Raw genomic sequence first — 17,948 nt, 5'->3', positions numbered from 1 at the left:
AATGTCAAATTTATTCACAATTTTGTTGAAAAAGTCAGATTAAACCGATAAATATTACAAATTTAAGTAAATTGAGAAAATTCCGGCAATAAAATTAGAAATATAATTGGAAATGAAGAAGAAAGTCGATTAGCAACATAATTTTGACAAATTAGTTTTACTAAAACTAAGAGTTCTAATTTCTAATTTAATACTCATTTTATGAGTATAAAATGTCACATATGTTCTCATTTTGTTTAAAAACCAAATTATTTTTATGAAGCAACCTAAACTGAATTTAAAATTTACAGATTATGATCTACTAATCTTCTACACGATCTGTATAACAATTACCATATTATACTGTGATACTTGAAATAAGTGTGTAACCCATATTAGAAGTTTAGAATAATCAAATCTTCTACCATAAGTTTAAGCATCGAAAAAGAATTTGAATAAAAAAAATTTTGAATTTTTGATTTTTTGCTAAAATTTTTTTTTCTCTTTTTTTTTTTTTGAGTGGTCAAGCAGTCTCTTGATTTATTTTAGTATAAGATTGTGAAATTAATAAATTTTTAATTCAGTTAACGTTCAACTTTCAATCTAACTGGTTGTTATTCGATATTGTAAAAAAAAAACCTAAAAAAGAAATCATAAAGAAAAAAGAGTAAAAGAATTTCACTTTAAAATTTTTTCATTATTTACAGTGTGATTCAAAGATTTTGTTGGAGAATTAAGAAATTCAATTTTAGGGATTAAATTTTGCCTTCTTTTTTTTTTTTTTTGGATTAATAAGAAGAAAAGAATTATAACAAGAAAAGGTGAATTAAAATAAAAGAAAAAAATTAATTTAAAAATAAAAAAAGAAATAAAATCAAAAACGTGTTGTTTATTTTTTAAATAAGAATTATGAGATTTTCGAGATCAAAATGATCTCGTATTACAAGATTTTGTCCGTGAGCAAGGTTAATAATATAATTTGTTTTTGTTTTTTTTCTTTTTTTGAGAAAATAATGATGCGCACATGAGAATCGTTAAAAAAAATAATAGTTAAAAAAAACAAATATTTCGGATTCTTTTGATGTAAACAATGACTATGGTGAATAGCACTGAGATGACACTAGTTGTATAAGAGTTATTAATAATATTCGTGAATTATTTTTAATTTGGTATTGTTTATTATTAATATTAAATACATATTTTGTTACATATATGTAAATAAGTATATGTACTCTGTCATCTCGATGACTTTTGAGTGGAAAAAAAGAAATTTTGTTTTTCTTTTGGTGATCTCTTAGATAATTTTTTTATAAATTATATTTTTAAATAAATAATATGCTAATATATAATAATTAATTTAATTAATACATATATAAATAAAGAAATTTAATAGGAAATAAGAAATGATTCATTGATTTTTTTAATTTTATTTTGTCAACACGAATTTAAGTCGTTTTATGAGTAGTTGACTTTTAAGAACAATTCTTATTATGTTACCATTTACGATTATGTAAACACTCATATCCGAAATTCGGATGATTTTTGGAAAAAAAAACTTGTCAGTTTAATTTAAAATATTAAAGTATCAAGTTGCATAAATTAAAATCCGAAATTTAATTTTAATTAATATTTATAATTAAAATATTTATTCATTATATTTTTTTTATTTAATCAAATTTTTCATAAATTTTAATAATAATTTTAATTTATTTTTTCGGTATTAAAATAATTTTTTTTCGAATAACGATTAATGAACTTTTTAAATCAGTTATCATAAATAAATAAAAAACGAATACGTTAAAACTCGCACTGAAGAAAAAAAAATTAAATTTCAATAATTTTGTGTATGTTTGCTTTTTTATTAAATTCTATATTTATAATAAATTTTTCACTATTCATGTTATTTTAAAAAATATATATATATTTTCATTTAATAATAATTTTATACTATGCTGGTAAAAATTAAAATGAAGAGATAAATGGGAACCGTATACAATTATTTAGTAGTACAATTTATCAACGAAACTTATTTGGCGTAAATAAAGTTTATTCATAAGCTGATGTCACAGTATATTGTCAGGTTTAACTAGAACGCAAGAATTACGAGCAAATATTTAAGTTGAATCAAGTTCAATGAATTAGTCACAAACCGGAGGATGGAATGAATTCAGTTTTATTTAGTAATATTATAAAAAACCTTTAATTTTAAAAATCCATAATTAATTACTTTCAATTTCGACTATTTTAGAATGCTCATTAAATTTATATTCTTATAGTTATTGTATTAGACTATTTGTTCAATTTGATTCCAAAAAAATTTCGTTCTCCTTTTGAGTTCAAAAAATGCCCTCGTTCGTCTGTTATCAATTACTTTGCACAATACGAGAATATAATTAAATAATTCATTTCCCTACCAAGAGGTTGCTTAATTCTTTATTCACCCACTATAAGTAAATTTGTTTTATATAGAAAATTATTTCAAAAAAATATTTTTGCTTATTTTATTTCAAAATGCTAGAATGAATTCAAAATGAGCAACATTACATATAAATATTTCATTTAAATCAATCATCCATGGCCCAACCTGATTTAATTAGATGATAAAAATTTTACATTGATTGATTAGCACATCACAATTTTTTCTTTTTTTAATTCCTCGTGTATCATTTTATATTATATAATATATATAATTATGCACACTTACAATTACTACACCCATATTTAAATAGCTTTATTAATTGAGAATATTCCAATAATTTATTAATCAGAATTAAGAAAGAAATATAAGTAGAAGTATTATAGGGAAAATTATTTTTGTTTTTAGAAAATTTTTAACAAATTTCGCATATTGAAAATAGTTGCACTATTGAATTTGATTTGATTGTTTGTAAGATCTCAGACGGAAGATTGTTGTAATTATTGTTCGAATTTTCTCAATCTCATTATCTTCTGAAGCTAAAAAATATTTTTTTGTCAACATTGATTGTTATTATTGCAACTCTTATATTTTATTCAAAAATTAACTTTGATAATAATAAATTCACGTGATTTTATGAATTTGAATAAAAATATTACACAATGTAAATAGAGGATTTGAGGAATTTCCGTAATCAATAACATTTTATTCTAATAATATTTTCAATAAGTACTCGAAAAAAATTTTTAATTTCCAATATCCTATTCAGATTTTTTTATTCTTTGTTTTCTATAAATGCAAAATAAATGTTTAATTGCATTGAAACTGCTATTAATGAAAGCATGCTAATTTATAATTTATTTCTTGAAAATCAGTAATATTTTCAAATAATTATACAAAGTAACTAAAATATATAGTTATAGTAGGTGTTCGTTAATAATTAATTATATAACCAGGTATAAGATAATGCTAATCGCTTCTTAATATTCTATATTAAATTTCAATATTATTAAAGAGTACACCCCTTTTCAATATTATTAAGAGTTCTGTGAAATGAAAATAAAATTATCATCGAATTTGAAATCACGGAAGAATAACAAAAGGCACGTGCTTTGTACTTACTTTGCGGTATAAATGAATGCCATAGTATATAGTATGAAAAGTATAAAAAAAAATTTTTACTATAGACTCGTAGTAAAAAATAAGTGTAATAATTATTTGTTTATTTCTTTTTTATATATAAAACTTTTTGAACCTTTACTTTTTCTGATTAAAACAAAAATAATACACATAGCTTTCTTATTAGATCTTATTATAAAAAAATTTTAGTACATATATAATAAAATAATACGCAATGTCAATGTTGCGTCGCTAAAATTGAAATTATATACATATATAATATTATGTATACCACTAATGAATGGTGCTGTTCCGTTTAAAATTCTAAAATAATTAAAATGTCCCGCCATACTTCAAATTTTTAATCACATGGCTACGTCATTTAAAAAATTAAGTATATATAAGTGACTTGGAAGTGTAGGTACGTGTGTGGAGACAATCATTTAGTGCTTTCAATAGCCTACAGCCCTAATTAATAAAGTATGCTTTTTGCAAACAAATTATGGTTACATAATACACTTCAAAACCTTAAAACTCCGTTAAAATTTTGTCATTTTTATAATATTGATAGAATGTCAAAATAAATGTCATCAAATTCTTGTTATTTTGTATTAAATTTTGTCCTCAAATATAATCGAATTTTGAGTTAGTTCTTGCATCCTTATATTTAGAAAAAGGATATTTTAATTAAAGTTTTACTACCATATCAATATTTCGGAATGATTGGGAGCATTTTGTAAATAAAAATATAATTTTTATAAAAATTCTGTTATAATTGATTAAGTATAACAGATTTATATTTAATTAATTATATTTATAATTGATATATAACAGTATAATATTATATTATACTGTTATACTACTGTTATAATATTTCTGTTATAGTTGACATTTTGGAGAATTTGGGAATATTTTGAAAACACGAAAATGCGGTTTATAAACCTCTATTATATTAAACTGTTATACTACTGTCATATTACCGTTATAATTTATTATAGTTAAAATGTTATAAAATTCTAATTGAAATTAAAAGGATTGTATATCATTCTATAATATCACAATTTGAAAAAATCGAATAAAATATACTACACATTTCAATCACATTCAATGTGCATTTAGTCATACATTTCAAAATAGTGATTTTTTATTATACTCAAACTAAATCTGATATATTAATAATTAGGTACTAATAAGTTATAAAATTTCAATAATACTTCGTATACAAGTTAATTTACGAATTTTAAGATTAAATATTGCATTACGTAAGTAAATTGTGTCTTCGGGAATCCGTTCTAGAATTTAATCTATATTTTACGAGTACTTCAATTTAAAATATATAATACAAAATAAATTAATTTTAAATATTTAATTTAAATAGATGATTATTATGGAAATAAAAAAATATCAAAAAGAGAAAAAAAAAGCAGTAGTCTCTTTAGAGAATTTTTTTTATATAAGTAAACAACAATTTTTATAGATAATGAGCAAGGCCATTCATAATTTATTATTCGTTTATTTTAAAGACAAAATAAAGATTTTTTTTTCGTTCATTATTATAAATAATATGTATATTAATAAGCTTGAGCTTGATCTTGATTACTGAGTATACTATTATTATGATTATTATTATTTAATATTTAAATTAAATTAAATTTATTCTAAGTGTATTTAAATATAATAATCAATATTATTCTAATACAATCACAAATAATAATTTACTATTTATTTACTAATTTAAAATCAATTACAATTCATTATTATTTTGAAATTAAGAAAAGGAAGTGATTTATAAAATATAAAAATAAAATTATTTTAATAAATAAAATTTAAAATTTTATTTTAATATAAAATTGAAAAAAATTTTTTGAAATACTTTTTTTGTAAAAATTAATTACAAAAATATTTAATTATGCTGTACAAAATTTATATAATTTTAAAAAAGGTAGAAATTATTTTAAATTAAAATAAAAAAAAATGGAAAATTTAAGTAAAAGTCCAAAGTGGTTGTGAGTGAAGGAATGACAATATTTATTTTGTAAAAATTTTTATTATTAAATATTAATAATAAACGTGAATTATTATTTATTCATATGAATATTTTAATATAAGTTTAAATTTATTGTCTATTGTGAATTTATTAATTTAGTCATGGTTTTCAAATTTTATTAGTCATCTTATTTAAATTCGAATTATTAATTTTCTGTGCGAGAATTAAAGTCGATAAATCAAATACATTTATTGCTGCTAAAGCCTTAAATTTTATTCATATGTGAAAGAAATTGGAGATTTTTATTTTAGGATACGAATTTTTCGGGAATGTTCTATATAGGTCGAATGTACAAATGACGTATGTATATGCCGTTTATGAGGATCATTTCGGATATTGATGGCATATAATATTTAAATGTTGAAAACGATTCTAAATCCATTTTGTTTTCCTATAAGTAGAGTAAATAAAGTACGAATTTAGTATATTATACTTATGCTGTTATCTACTTTTGTAAATTCGCAAAAAAATTCTGACAAAAAATTAATTTATTGTTTAATAAATGAGTTTTTTTGTTCATTTTCTTAACCTGGTTTTGGTGTTTTAATTTTGATTTTGTAAATTTTATATTAATTTGCAAGTGAATTTTTTGTCTCTTAACATATTTCAAATGTTTTAGGTTTTATATTTCGTGTGTTATGTTCTTCTTAATTTAAAACACTAGTATGACTGATTGAATATTTAAGCAGTATTCCAAAAAAAAGTGACTGTTTATGTTTTTTGAGTAAAAAGAAAATAGAACACTGTCTACCCAAACCTGCCATTAATCAGAAAAAAAGACTGTAAGAAGGGTCTTTTTACAAAAATTTAGAATCAATTTATTACTCATATTTGTTGGGGAAAATTTATGTTTAGTATTTTAAAAGTCTTCAAATTTTAAATTCATTTATGTGGTGCGGTTTTCGGAGTCTTGTCCTATCTTACCCTAATTGAGCTTTTGAAGAGAATCTTACATTAAAATAAAATTTACTTTGAGTTGATATTTCTGGGAAATTTTTAAACTCAAGTCAATTAATGTGTTTGTTGTACTGGAAAGCATTGCTTTTCTGAAAATATATGATCAAATAATAATTTTCAAATATTTAAAACTTTATTACAATATTCTAAATTTAAAATAATAAATTAAAGTTATCCCAGACAATAAATGTGAAATATATGCGAAATTTGATATTTTTTTTTATCATAAAAGTAAAATTACCAAAAAAAATAATTTATTACAGAAATTTTCTCAAAAAATTATTGACGTCTTAATCTAATTTGCAAATTAATTTAATTAGAACTTTTTCATTATATTTTCGGAAACGAAATTTAAAGTGAAACTTTGAATTTTTTTATTATAGGCAACGATTTTAGAATTTTTATTGGCAAAAAAAAATTTGAAATTCGAACTTTTAATATCTATTTTATAAAATAAATTTTTAAAATGAGATCACAGTTTGAATTTAATTTAAAAGACTTCGCCCGACATTATTATAAGAAGAACTCATCAAAAATATTCATGTAGATCAATAAATTTAACGATTATGGTCTTATATATATTTAATTAATTAAAAATATTTTTTTTTTACTTTTAGATGTTTAACATTCTTGTATTGAGTTTGATTTGTATGATGGCATTCAATTCGGCCAATTCAGGTATGTATTTCTAGCGCTATATACATTTCGAATTCTATAGTTGGTGCAATTATAAAAAACATTTAATTTCAATCTGTTTAAAAATTTTAATTGGAACTTGTTACTGTATGGTTTTATGTTTTAATTTAATTACACCCACATTGATTACTTAATTTGGATTCAACCGCAGGTAGCTCCAAGAATGCCAAAAATGAATCAGGACATTAATTAAATTACTCATGAAGCAAATCTTTAAGCATTGGCACTTGTAAATTACCCACATATTTTACTTTTGAAAAATGTGTATAACAGATATAATTTAGATATAGTTTTAGGAATGTTCGTAGCATTATAGCGTATGTAATATAATGCCAAAAAAGATTAACAAGGGATTTTTAATTGTTCAGAAATTATTCGACAATCGCAAATAGAACAAGATTACGAAAAGAGTTTAAGTGGACAAGTTTACTCAAAGAAATAAAGAAAAAAAATTTTTAGGGAAATTGAGTAAAAAACCCAAAAGTGAATATTGTTTCATTAAACGTTCACTGAAACGCACGTTATTTTCTCTCTCCTCTTTCTCTGTTTCTCTGGTTACCTCTCCGTTATGTTTATTAATATGATATATAACATCAAAATGTATTTGGGCTTTCTAAGTAAGTCGTTGCACATTTTCACTCGGTTTAACACGAACACACTTAATTTACTTAGACATTTATCTAAATTTTAATAATGTAAATTAATTTATTTTCATGATTTTCCTATAATTTTATTATTGTTTGCATAAAAATATTTCCACGATTATTGAATTTTTTTATATACATATGTACATATATATACGAGTACATGATTGTAATCAATTTAAATATATTTACAAAATTTTATTTTTTTTATTATATTTTTATTTTAGCTTACAGTTCAAGTCACAGATATGCTCCTCAATATGATTATGGAGGTGGTGCATATGCTGGAGCCGGCGCTGGTGCCGGTGCATTCTCTGGTGTTGGGGGTTTTGATCCATTTACTTTTGTATTCGGTAACCAAAAGTAAGATATTTTTTATTCAATATTATTGTATATATGTGACGTAATGCATTTTAGAATAATTTTAAACAAATTAAATTATTTTTTAAGGAAACATTTTTGCTTTAAACAACTTTTGTTTTTTTTTTATATTATAAAGAGAGAAGCATCTTTTGTTTGGAATGAGCTTTATAGGTTTATTGAATTTATTTTGTTATATTTTATTTTGTTTTTTTTTTTAAATATTGTAATAATTTATGCATATGGAAATTGGTTAGTGATATAAGAATTTAAAAAAAAACAATGGAAAACAAAAGAAAAAGAAATTGTATATATGAACCCGGATTTGTTTGAGATTAATGTTCTAATAATCTTAAAAAATTTATAATAATTAAAAAAGAAATATCGAAAGAACATGAAAATTTTAAGATGAAATTTAAAATTAATTGAAAATTTTGTAATTTTCTGTGTTTATTACAAAAAACATAGTGTTATTTTTTACTATTCATCTTGATCTCTTGATGTTATACACAAAGTCGAAATTAATATATAATTTTTAGTGAAATTCTGAAATTTTGACAGGGTAGCATTCAAAAATTAATGTTGTGTTTAATGTTTTGGAATAGACCTGAGACCTCCATTATAATTTTAATTCTATTGAAAAAATCTATTGGAAAAATTTGTGTCTAATAAAATTTTTTATTTACTCAACTGGATTTCCTAAAAATTTCCTTAAAAATGGTAAAAATTTGGAATTAAGTCATTCTTTTGATAAATTTTTTTGTTTTTGCAATATCGTATGATCGATTAAATTTTCTTTTATTTAAAATAATATGTATATAAAAATATCGGTTAAATTTTTCAGTTTCCGAAGCTTAATCTTGAATATTTTCACACATTGAGTAAATAATAACATGAGAGCTTACACACTTACATGTTCTCATTCAATTTTATGCTTGGAAGAGGGATGTTGTAGATGTGAGTATGTGGAGCCTAAAATAGTTCGCGAATGGCTGCAGTAGCCTGGGAGCATGTCCTTTCGTCGTATTCGATTTCCTCAAAAATGTATAATTTCATTCAGTGAGTACTTTTTACTTTAAAGAGTGAATTATGCTATGCGTTCTTCTTTTACTCTTTTCGAAAGTGGTAAAATTATTGGCGTGTGATATATGCAGGTATTCGCATTTATTGCACTTCGGCTTTCCACTTTTCTAAACACCCCTATAAACTTTCAAATAATATGCTAAATATGATACTATTACTGCCGATTATATTCACTTTCATTTCGAGAGCTTTACATTTTCTTTCATACACTACATTTCTTGTTAACTCAGTAGATTTAAAGAGTGTCAGTCATAGAGTTAGAAGGGTGAATATAAAAGATTCTACATTAGCATTCTACATAATCTGATCAGGCTTTCATATTTTTGGGTCATTTACAATTCATATATGAATAAGGGTTGTGGATTAGATAAGATGTCCGGTCAATAGGTTTGGTTAATTTGGTTTTTAATTAAAAATTGTTTTTCTTTTTTTCATTTTATTTTTTTTCTATCGAAAATTTGTTTAAAATTAAATTTTATTAGCTTACTTCCAGTTAGATCAAGACAAGCACCAGTACGTAGAGTTTCAAAATTGAAGAAAAAATCTCGGTAAGCGATTGTTAGGAAAAGGGTTAAAATAAAATTTAAATTTTGTTTTTGAACCATTTGGAGGTTCTAAAAACTTTCGGTTTTCAAAAACGAAAAATATTTTTTTTTCTTCAAGGTATTGTAAATGGGTAGTAGAGGTTTTTAATAATATAAAATTCTTTTAGTAGTATAGCATTAACAATAATGAACTTTAGAGTATTTGGGTTATTTAACATTTGAAGCATTTTAAGGACTACAACGATTAATTTTGGTAATATAAAATTTTAATTTTGTGACATAAAACTTTATAGTAGTTGGATTCAGATAGTAATGAATTTTGGAACATATTTAACTCAAATTAAATCATTTGGTTCGGATTATTCTTAAAAGTATTGCGATTATACAATTGTGGTTATAATTTTGGCTATAGTTCTACGTACATAAAAATTATTTAGGCAATTCTAATAAACAATATTAATTTAATACAATTTTGAGAGTATTAGAGCGTTTATAGACGATCTTAAACAAATAAAACTAACAATGTCAATTCTACGACTCTCAACTTTTTTTAACTCGTTAAAATAGTTCAAGTAACTACGACTCTCTTTTTAAACTTCAAACTTTTTAATTATTTGAACTTTTTTTTATGTTGAATTTCTCTGAACTTTAACCTGAATAATATTGGAGATAAAGTAAACTTTATTTGGAGCTTGTTCGACACTACCATAAGGAGGAACATTATTTGATCTTATTACTAAATCAATTTGCTTATTTAGTTTAATATTAAATTTAACTATATATATAATTTAATATTGCTATAATTACAATTATTTTGTTCTATGCTATTAAATTTTATCAATATTTTTAAGCTTAATCTATTAATAAATAATTTAACATACTTTTAATTTATAATATTAAAATCTTTGCTTTTTTTCTAAATTTCTATAATTTCGGCATTAAACCATAGTGAGGATGAAACATTTTCTAATACATTTGCACAATCAACTGATGATGCTTTTGCAAAAGCTGAAGCATCTCTTTTACCGGATGATGAGTAAATTTTCTATGCTTTTAAATCATTTATCTATATAATGCTTTCTGAAATTTCTATTAAAATTATTATTTATTAGCTATTTAATTATCAAATTAAGTACTCGATTGGTTGGAACTGGAAATTAATTTCAGAAATGCTTTAAATAAATTTGCCTCATGTTTTACATTAAAATTTATAATATTTGAACTTCATATTATTTTCATAGTCCTTTCCAACAAGTTTTTGCTAATAATTTAGCAGTTCAAGATCAAATAAGAAATTCAATATTGGCACAAAATGCTTATTATGCAAATAGAGCAGGTAGTCGTCATCGTAGACCATCTGGTTATGCATCTTATGCTGGTGGTGCTGTTTCAGTTGGACCAAATGGTGTTCATCATGTTACATTTGTTCATCCATCAAATCCTGTAAGCAAAATATAGAATGCAATAACAGTGTAATAAATAAATAATTATTTTAAAAATATTTTTAGAATTCACCTAATGTTGATACAAGAGGACATAGAGGAAATGGTGGATATTTTGGTATTAGTTCATCAGCATATTCAACAAATGTTAATGGAAAACATCATGGTGGTTCACAAACACTTATTAATGATAATGGCAAAGTTACTGCACATCGTACACACAATACTTAATAATATTATTCCTGTATACATAAAATACTTAAATTTTTATTCTTCTTGAAAACGAACAACACTCTGAGATATGGTTATGGGATAATTCAAATATCCAGGATATTATATTACTGAAAATGAAAGAAAAGACAAAAAAAAAACAAAATTAAAATGACTCTTACCAAGATCTTGTAAAATGATTTAACAAACAAACAAACAAAAAAAAAGGAAATTAAAAATTTTTAAACAATTTTCTGTTTCATTGTGATCTATACAAATTGTATTTAAGCTGAAAATAAAGAAAAAAAGTTAATAAAATTAACTATAAACAAGCGATTTAAAAAAAAATTGTTATACCTAAGAATTTTCTATATTTAATAATATTTATTGAATTTTCAATAGGAATATGATTTTACTTGTTGAAATTGAACTACGGGTTATGCGTTTTCTTGTTCAGGAACAAAATGGTCAATTCAAAGTGTAAATTATTAATTTAATTTTAGAATAGAGTGCAAACTTATGTTAGAAAAATAATTACTTAAAAGAATTTGCATTTTCTCTGTAACAATTACATTTATGTGATGTAACCGTGCCCTTTGTATACATATGTTAACATTTTCACAGCATTGCTCCAAAACTGTGAATATTCCAACGCATTTCAAAACACTGTAATATTTTCTACTTTATTCATTGTTTATTCTACGGATGCCCGATTTGTAATGTTAGTTTGTAAGAGAAAATCAGAGTTCCGGTTTATTTTATTTAACATGTACTAAGTGTACGTACATATGAGACCTTATTCACAAATTTGTCGGGTATTGAAAATGATTTTCTTCTTTTGATAAACTGAAAAATAAATGTCATATTTATAATATTTATTTACAATATTTTCATACTTGCTTTATAATATTTAAATAAATTACTATTTATATATTATGTAGGTACCTATTATTAAATATTTTATTTGAAATAAATGTCACCAATTATAACAATAAATTTTAAAAATTATAACAAAAATAATTAAATTTCAAAACTTTTGATTCTGACACGGCTGACAGAATAATATTTTTATTATGTCAAATTAAAAATTTGAAAAATTCAATATTAAAAAATTCTTTAAGAGATGTCACTGAAAATGGTTAATATATTTATAATCTTAACTGTTATATTGAATTCATTCTTTAGAAATTCAATTCTTTACTACGAAATTTCATATAAAAGTTTTTATTTTTTATTTTTAACTAATAGATGGCAGATAATATGTTATATAGAATTTATTAATTAAAAGTGTTTGAAAATTTTATGCTTCAGAATTATTTTGTATTTTTTAAAATCCAAACACAGGTGATTTAATTTTTTAAAAATTTAATATTATTCATATTATTGAATCTTGTTCAAAAATTTAACAAACTTTTCAGAAAAATAGAGTTCGTGAATCACAGATTCTTGCATAAGGTACAATTTGTATTTTTGGAATTGGAGATACATACATACATGCTTAACATTAGCCTGGCTCGCCTGCTTTAGTTTAAAATTTGGATTGATTTTATAAAAAGCATAATATGTATTATGTATGTACATAGGTATTTTACAGTTTTTTTGCAATTATTAGTTAAAATAATAACAAAATATGTACCAATATAAATTTGTATATATTACCCAAAAAAAAATATAAAATGCTGCCTGTTATCGAGCAACAGTATCAAATTTTATAATTTTTAAAGCATTATAGGGTGTGTACAGAAATGTTGGATGACTTCAAAAATCTACACAAATTAAGAACTGTAGATAGAATGGTTTCCAGTAGATCCACGTAATTAAGTTTGAATAATAATTTTATATTATGGCTTTAACATCTTTATTAAGTCTTGAATTTAATTTTATTAAAATCAAAATAAATTCTTGAAACCTTATCAAATATTTAAATATAATTTTATTTAAGATTTATTTTATAATAATATTTTGATTATTATTATTAAATTTAATTATATAAAAAATTAAATACACATGCGTAACAGCTTTATTTATAATCTTTTATTTTCATAATATAAAAAAAAAACATTCAAGGTTTTTTGATAGTAAAAAAAAATTTTTATTTTAACATCCTTCCGTTTTTGACAATGAAAATTTTTTGCCATTTTATTACAACTATACATTCAAAATAATCTATTTTTTTGTTGTCTGTTAATTTATTACGTTTATACAATGAAATCAAGTTACATGTGTTGCACATTATACTCGTATAGTTTATAAATGCAAACAAGCGTGTAGAAGTTTATTTATAGAAGTTTGTGTAGGAGCACTGTGTATTAGCTTCATATTTTTATAATTTTATTTAATAAATATATTAAAAATTTAATCACAACACCGTATTTATCACAATATTTTCTTTTTAAAAAAATTTCAATGTATTGTTTGCAAATAAATTTTTAATAATAATTTCATTGTCAAATATTTATCGCATATGTCAAGAATATTCTAGATTGTTTTTTTTTATTTTTTTGCAAAAGAGAATGAAAAAGGATCAAAGTTCTATGATAGTTCTATACATTTTAAAATGCATCCAATAATTTTATTGTAATTTATTTTATTCACTATTGTAAGTCCAATTAAAGCAATATTAAATGAAAAGCAAAATATTTGAGAAAATTATGTATGTAAAATATCGCCTTTAAAAGGGTTTATTAACCTTTGTCATTTTCATTTTATTATTTTCAAGTATGTACATATATATAGAGAATCTAAAAATATTCTATTGAAATTAATCTAAATTAGAATATTGTTTTTTTTTAACACTTTATGTAGGAAGATTAAATTAGCAAGATTATTTACTTAATTTGCTTTTTTTGCTTTTTTTTTGGTAACATTATCTTGGAGCTTTATCTGTAATATATAGGAAGAATGGTAGGCATTATATTAAATTTTTTTTTAATTAAGTATAGTAATAAAAAAAAATTATTTTAAAAATAATAATTGCAGAACAAATATTGGAAAAAATTGAATTATATTTGAAATTTTAATATAAATGGAGGTACTACTAATTAGGCACTGTTTAAATATTGTAAACAACAAACTCTAAAATTTAATCTGACTCTGATGAAAGTGGTATACCTATAATATGAAAATAATCTTTGACATCAGATTTTCACTAATATTCTGTTTTAGTCGCATCACTTGACATGATGGATTGTTATTCAAAAATATTATAATTTCTTGAATAAAATCAATTCCAAAATTTGAAATTCTGTTAGTGAAGAATAAAATTCTTTCAATAATATCCTCACCACCTCAAGTGATACGACTAACAGAATACAGGTATTTGTCTCGTATCAAATAATAGAAATTGAATTTCATTACTGTCCGACTTTTTAAAATAAAATTGGCAGCATTTTTTTTTTTTTTTGTGAAAGTTTTTCAATTGTAAACAATTGATTTTTATTTTAATTAACATTTTTATAACGTAAACATATATATAAACTACATCAGGTGATTTCAGTCTAATATGTAAACAGTTGCCAAACTTTGGGGCGTATAGATTTATTCTTATATTTAGTCGTTTATGTAAAGTTGAAAACGGAATAAAAGTGATTTGTCACGGGAAAATGTCAGAATTCATATAAAATATATATATTTAAATGACAGAATCAAACAAAATTCGGCATTATTAATTTTTTTTTTAAATTATTTGTTTTCATGTATATGTGACATTATATACAAAATACTGTTCAATTGATTTTTCCATTTAGCTCTTGTTCTGGATTATAATCGAAAATCGTTCGCTGTTACCACTCACCGCATTGGCTCTGTTTTCACAGCAAGCGCAGTAATTAATACAAAATCTGTTTCGACCTACCTCTAATTTTAACTTTATATAGAGTGGCGGATGAATAATTCAAATTTCGTTACAATCAACACTAAATTTATAATATTATATCTTTAACTAGTTCAGTTTAGACGGATCTCAAAATTTTGATGTGCTATAAATAAAAAGTACAAGAGTTAAAAAAATTTAAATAATAAAAAAATAATTTTTATTCCGAATTTTATTATTTTATTATTTTTAATTAAATCATTTGATAATGATCTGAATTTAAAATGATGGTGAATCATTTACTCGTATTTTGAAATCAAATAAAATTAGAATATTTTGGATGGCTTACAAGTTTATTTAACAAAATATTAATTATTACTTTTTACTCATGAATATATGATTAATGCTCAATTCATAAAGCAAAATAAATTCACAGATTCCATTTCAAACATACGGTTACGGATTTGTAATTAAATTCTAAAATTTAAACATTAAAAAACAAAAAAACTTCAATGTCATTGTGGTTTAACAACTTCACAACACAAATCCGTAACCGTATGTTTGAAATGGAATCTGTGAATTTATTTTGCTTTATGAATTGAGCATTAATCATATATTCATGAGTAAAAAGTAATAATTAATATTTTGTTAAATAAACTTTTTTTAGAAAAAATAGCCTTGTAGAATAAAGTACGTCAATAAATTAGAGTGCTTTAACGAAAATACCGAAAAAAATTATAATGAAAATTTGCACTAATTTTAGAAATTTTTTTTTCTTGTTTAATTTTATTGCGAGTAAACCACCACAACCACCAGAGATCATCTTAAAATTTTTAAATATAGTTTAAACCTGATCTTGGGCAATAATTAATATTCTGTTTTTTTTTTTTGATTTCATAAATTTATTATCAAAAATTTATTAAAATTTTGAGTTCTGCGTATGTTTTCCTTTTCCAGGAATTCCTTTATTTTTTATTGTTCAAGAAAAATACAAAAAATAGAAAAAATTGCAATAATTTTAATACGAGTATTGTACTTTAATATTTTTTTTTTAATCTCTTCCATTAATTGAAAAAAAATTTTAAAAATAACTTTTTTTTTTTAATTTAAAAGAAAATTACAAAAATTTCAAATTAATATTAAAACCTTGTATGTCTGTAGCTATGTATGTAATATAGATTTAAATGTAAGAAATGAAATCAAGGAAAGGTCAAATATAGGTCATCGCATCTATACAATATATAATTATAAGAAAATATAGGAAAAGACTAAAAATATTATAAGATTCTTATATTTTTTTTTTATATATTTTAGCAATCAATTCAATTTCATTTTGTCTTTTAATCAATTTGACTGGAATAAGAATTCTATTTTGTGTAGAATAATCGTGAATAATTAATGAGGCAACAAGTCACAATTCCAGTTTTTCAGATGCTGGAAGAAAAACATACAATTAGAAATTATAAAAATTATAATCCAGACAACAAAAAAAAAATCACTTAATCAATTGTTTTCAAAATAATGCCTGAAAATATTTGCAAAATATTTAAATAAATGCTCCGGCATTTTCTAATTAAATTCAAAAGGTGTTGATATCTGTATGCGATTGTTGATAGCCCACACATCTTTAACGTAGAATACTTTCTGTGTAATAATGGCATAATTATTGTTATTAGATCAAATAGAGCTTTCAGTGTATTTATTTTACTTCTATGAAAAAAAAACCCGGTAAATCAAAACAAAAATGGAAGTATTTTGTTTTTTAATTGTTAACAACTCCAATAAAAACCTAAAAAGGTGAATTGAACTAATTTTATAAATGATAAAAAATAATATGTAATAATGATGTTTATAGCACAGTTTTAAATTGGAAGTAATTAAATGTAGCGCAAGTAACTGTTGAGACATACAATTGACTATGAAACTTAATATATTAAAAGCAATTGCTTACAAAAAATCGTATGTTTACTTCGTAGCCCAATTTTTCAAAAGTGCAAATAGGAACATATGTATGCATGTAATGTCCATGGATTTAAATAAAAACAAAAATATGCTCGGCCAACTCATATTTATTGTGACACAATCTATAGAAAGAGTCCTTTTCATCTAATGTTCAGAAATAACGAACAAATAAGTAATATGTTATCTAATAAATGAACCGACCATCAACTTAGACTTTCTTTTATTTAACTCTAAAAGTTTGTGTCTATTTTCTGTGGATTACATAAGAAGTGAAGAACTTTGGCTGCCTTATTTTTGAAAACTCATTAAGTTTTGCAGTAGTCTTTCAAAATTCTAGAATAATTTTGTTGCTCCAGTTAGATTTCTTTGGCTCATTCTGTTTTCATGTAAAATTTCAGCAAACTCGCGTTTTTTTATAATTCTATGCAAATTAGCCGAAATCCGATATTAGAAAATTGGTAAACCCCGATAAGGTAAATATCGGATTCTGTAACTTCGTAAAATTAATTAGTAAGGTTTATTTGGTTATGACTTCAACAACTTTTAATATTTTTATTTAATAAATTAGCTCATAGGGTATGACTCTTTAACATTTCATTTTTATTACTAACTTAAATTGGACAAATTAAATTGGTTATCGGGTTTTGTCAAATTTCCATAGAATTATATACTTTTTG

At 22.7% G+C, this 17,948-nt stretch overlaps 1 protein-coding gene across 8 annotated transcripts; it reads left to right on the top strand.

Annotated features, from left to right (window-relative positions):
• Positions 1-587: 587 nt before the first annotated feature.
• On the top strand, positions 588-11,853 carry LOC129618561 (uncharacterized). 8 transcript variants are annotated; one of them, XM_055533375.1, is made up of 7 exons: positions 588-800; positions 1,748-1,823; positions 7,136-7,196; positions 8,086-8,221; positions 10,796-10,882; positions 11,088-11,289; positions 11,355-11,848. In XM_055533375.1, exons 3-7 carry the CDS (start codon positions 7,136-7,138, stop codon positions 11,517-11,519), a joined length of 651 nt encoding a protein of 216 aa, XP_055389350.1. In that variant the 5' UTR covers positions 588-800; positions 1,748-1,823; the 3' UTR covers positions 11,520-11,848. The 8 variants fall into 8 exon arrangements, with proteins under 8 accessions (XP_055389350.1, XP_055389349.1, XP_055389348.1 ...); XM_055533374.1 differs by lacking the exon at positions 1,748-1,823; XM_055533373.1 differs by lacking the exons at positions 588-800; positions 1,748-1,823; positions 10,796-10,882 and adding exons at positions 854-944; positions 9,784-9,849 and having other exon boundaries at positions 11,355-11,853.
• Positions 11,854-17,948: the final 6,095 nt, after the last annotated feature.

This window comes from Condylostylus longicornis, unplaced genomic scaffold (genome assembly GCF_029603195.1).
Source record: "Condylostylus longicornis isolate FDR11 unplaced genomic scaffold, ASM2960319v2 ptg000009l, whole genome shotgun sequence".
In the NCBI taxonomy this organism is placed as follows: Eukaryota; Metazoa; Arthropoda; class Insecta; order Diptera; family Dolichopodidae; genus Condylostylus; species Condylostylus longicornis.
Note: the sequence above shows the minus strand (reverse complement) of the source record. Positions and strands in the feature narration are given on the sequence as shown.

Coding starts and splice junctions, on each gene's coding strand:
- LOC129618561 (XM_055533371.1), top strand. CDS start 909: ATGATCTCGTATTACAAGATTTTGTCCGTGAGCAAG. Junction 945..7,135: donor AGATTTTGTCCGTGAGCAAG/GTTAATAATATA, acceptor TTTTACTTTTAG/ATGTTTAACATTCTTGTATT. Junction 11,290..11,354: donor TTGTTCATCCATCAAATCCT/GTAAGCAAAATA, acceptor AAATATTTTTAG/AATTCACCTAATGTTGATAC.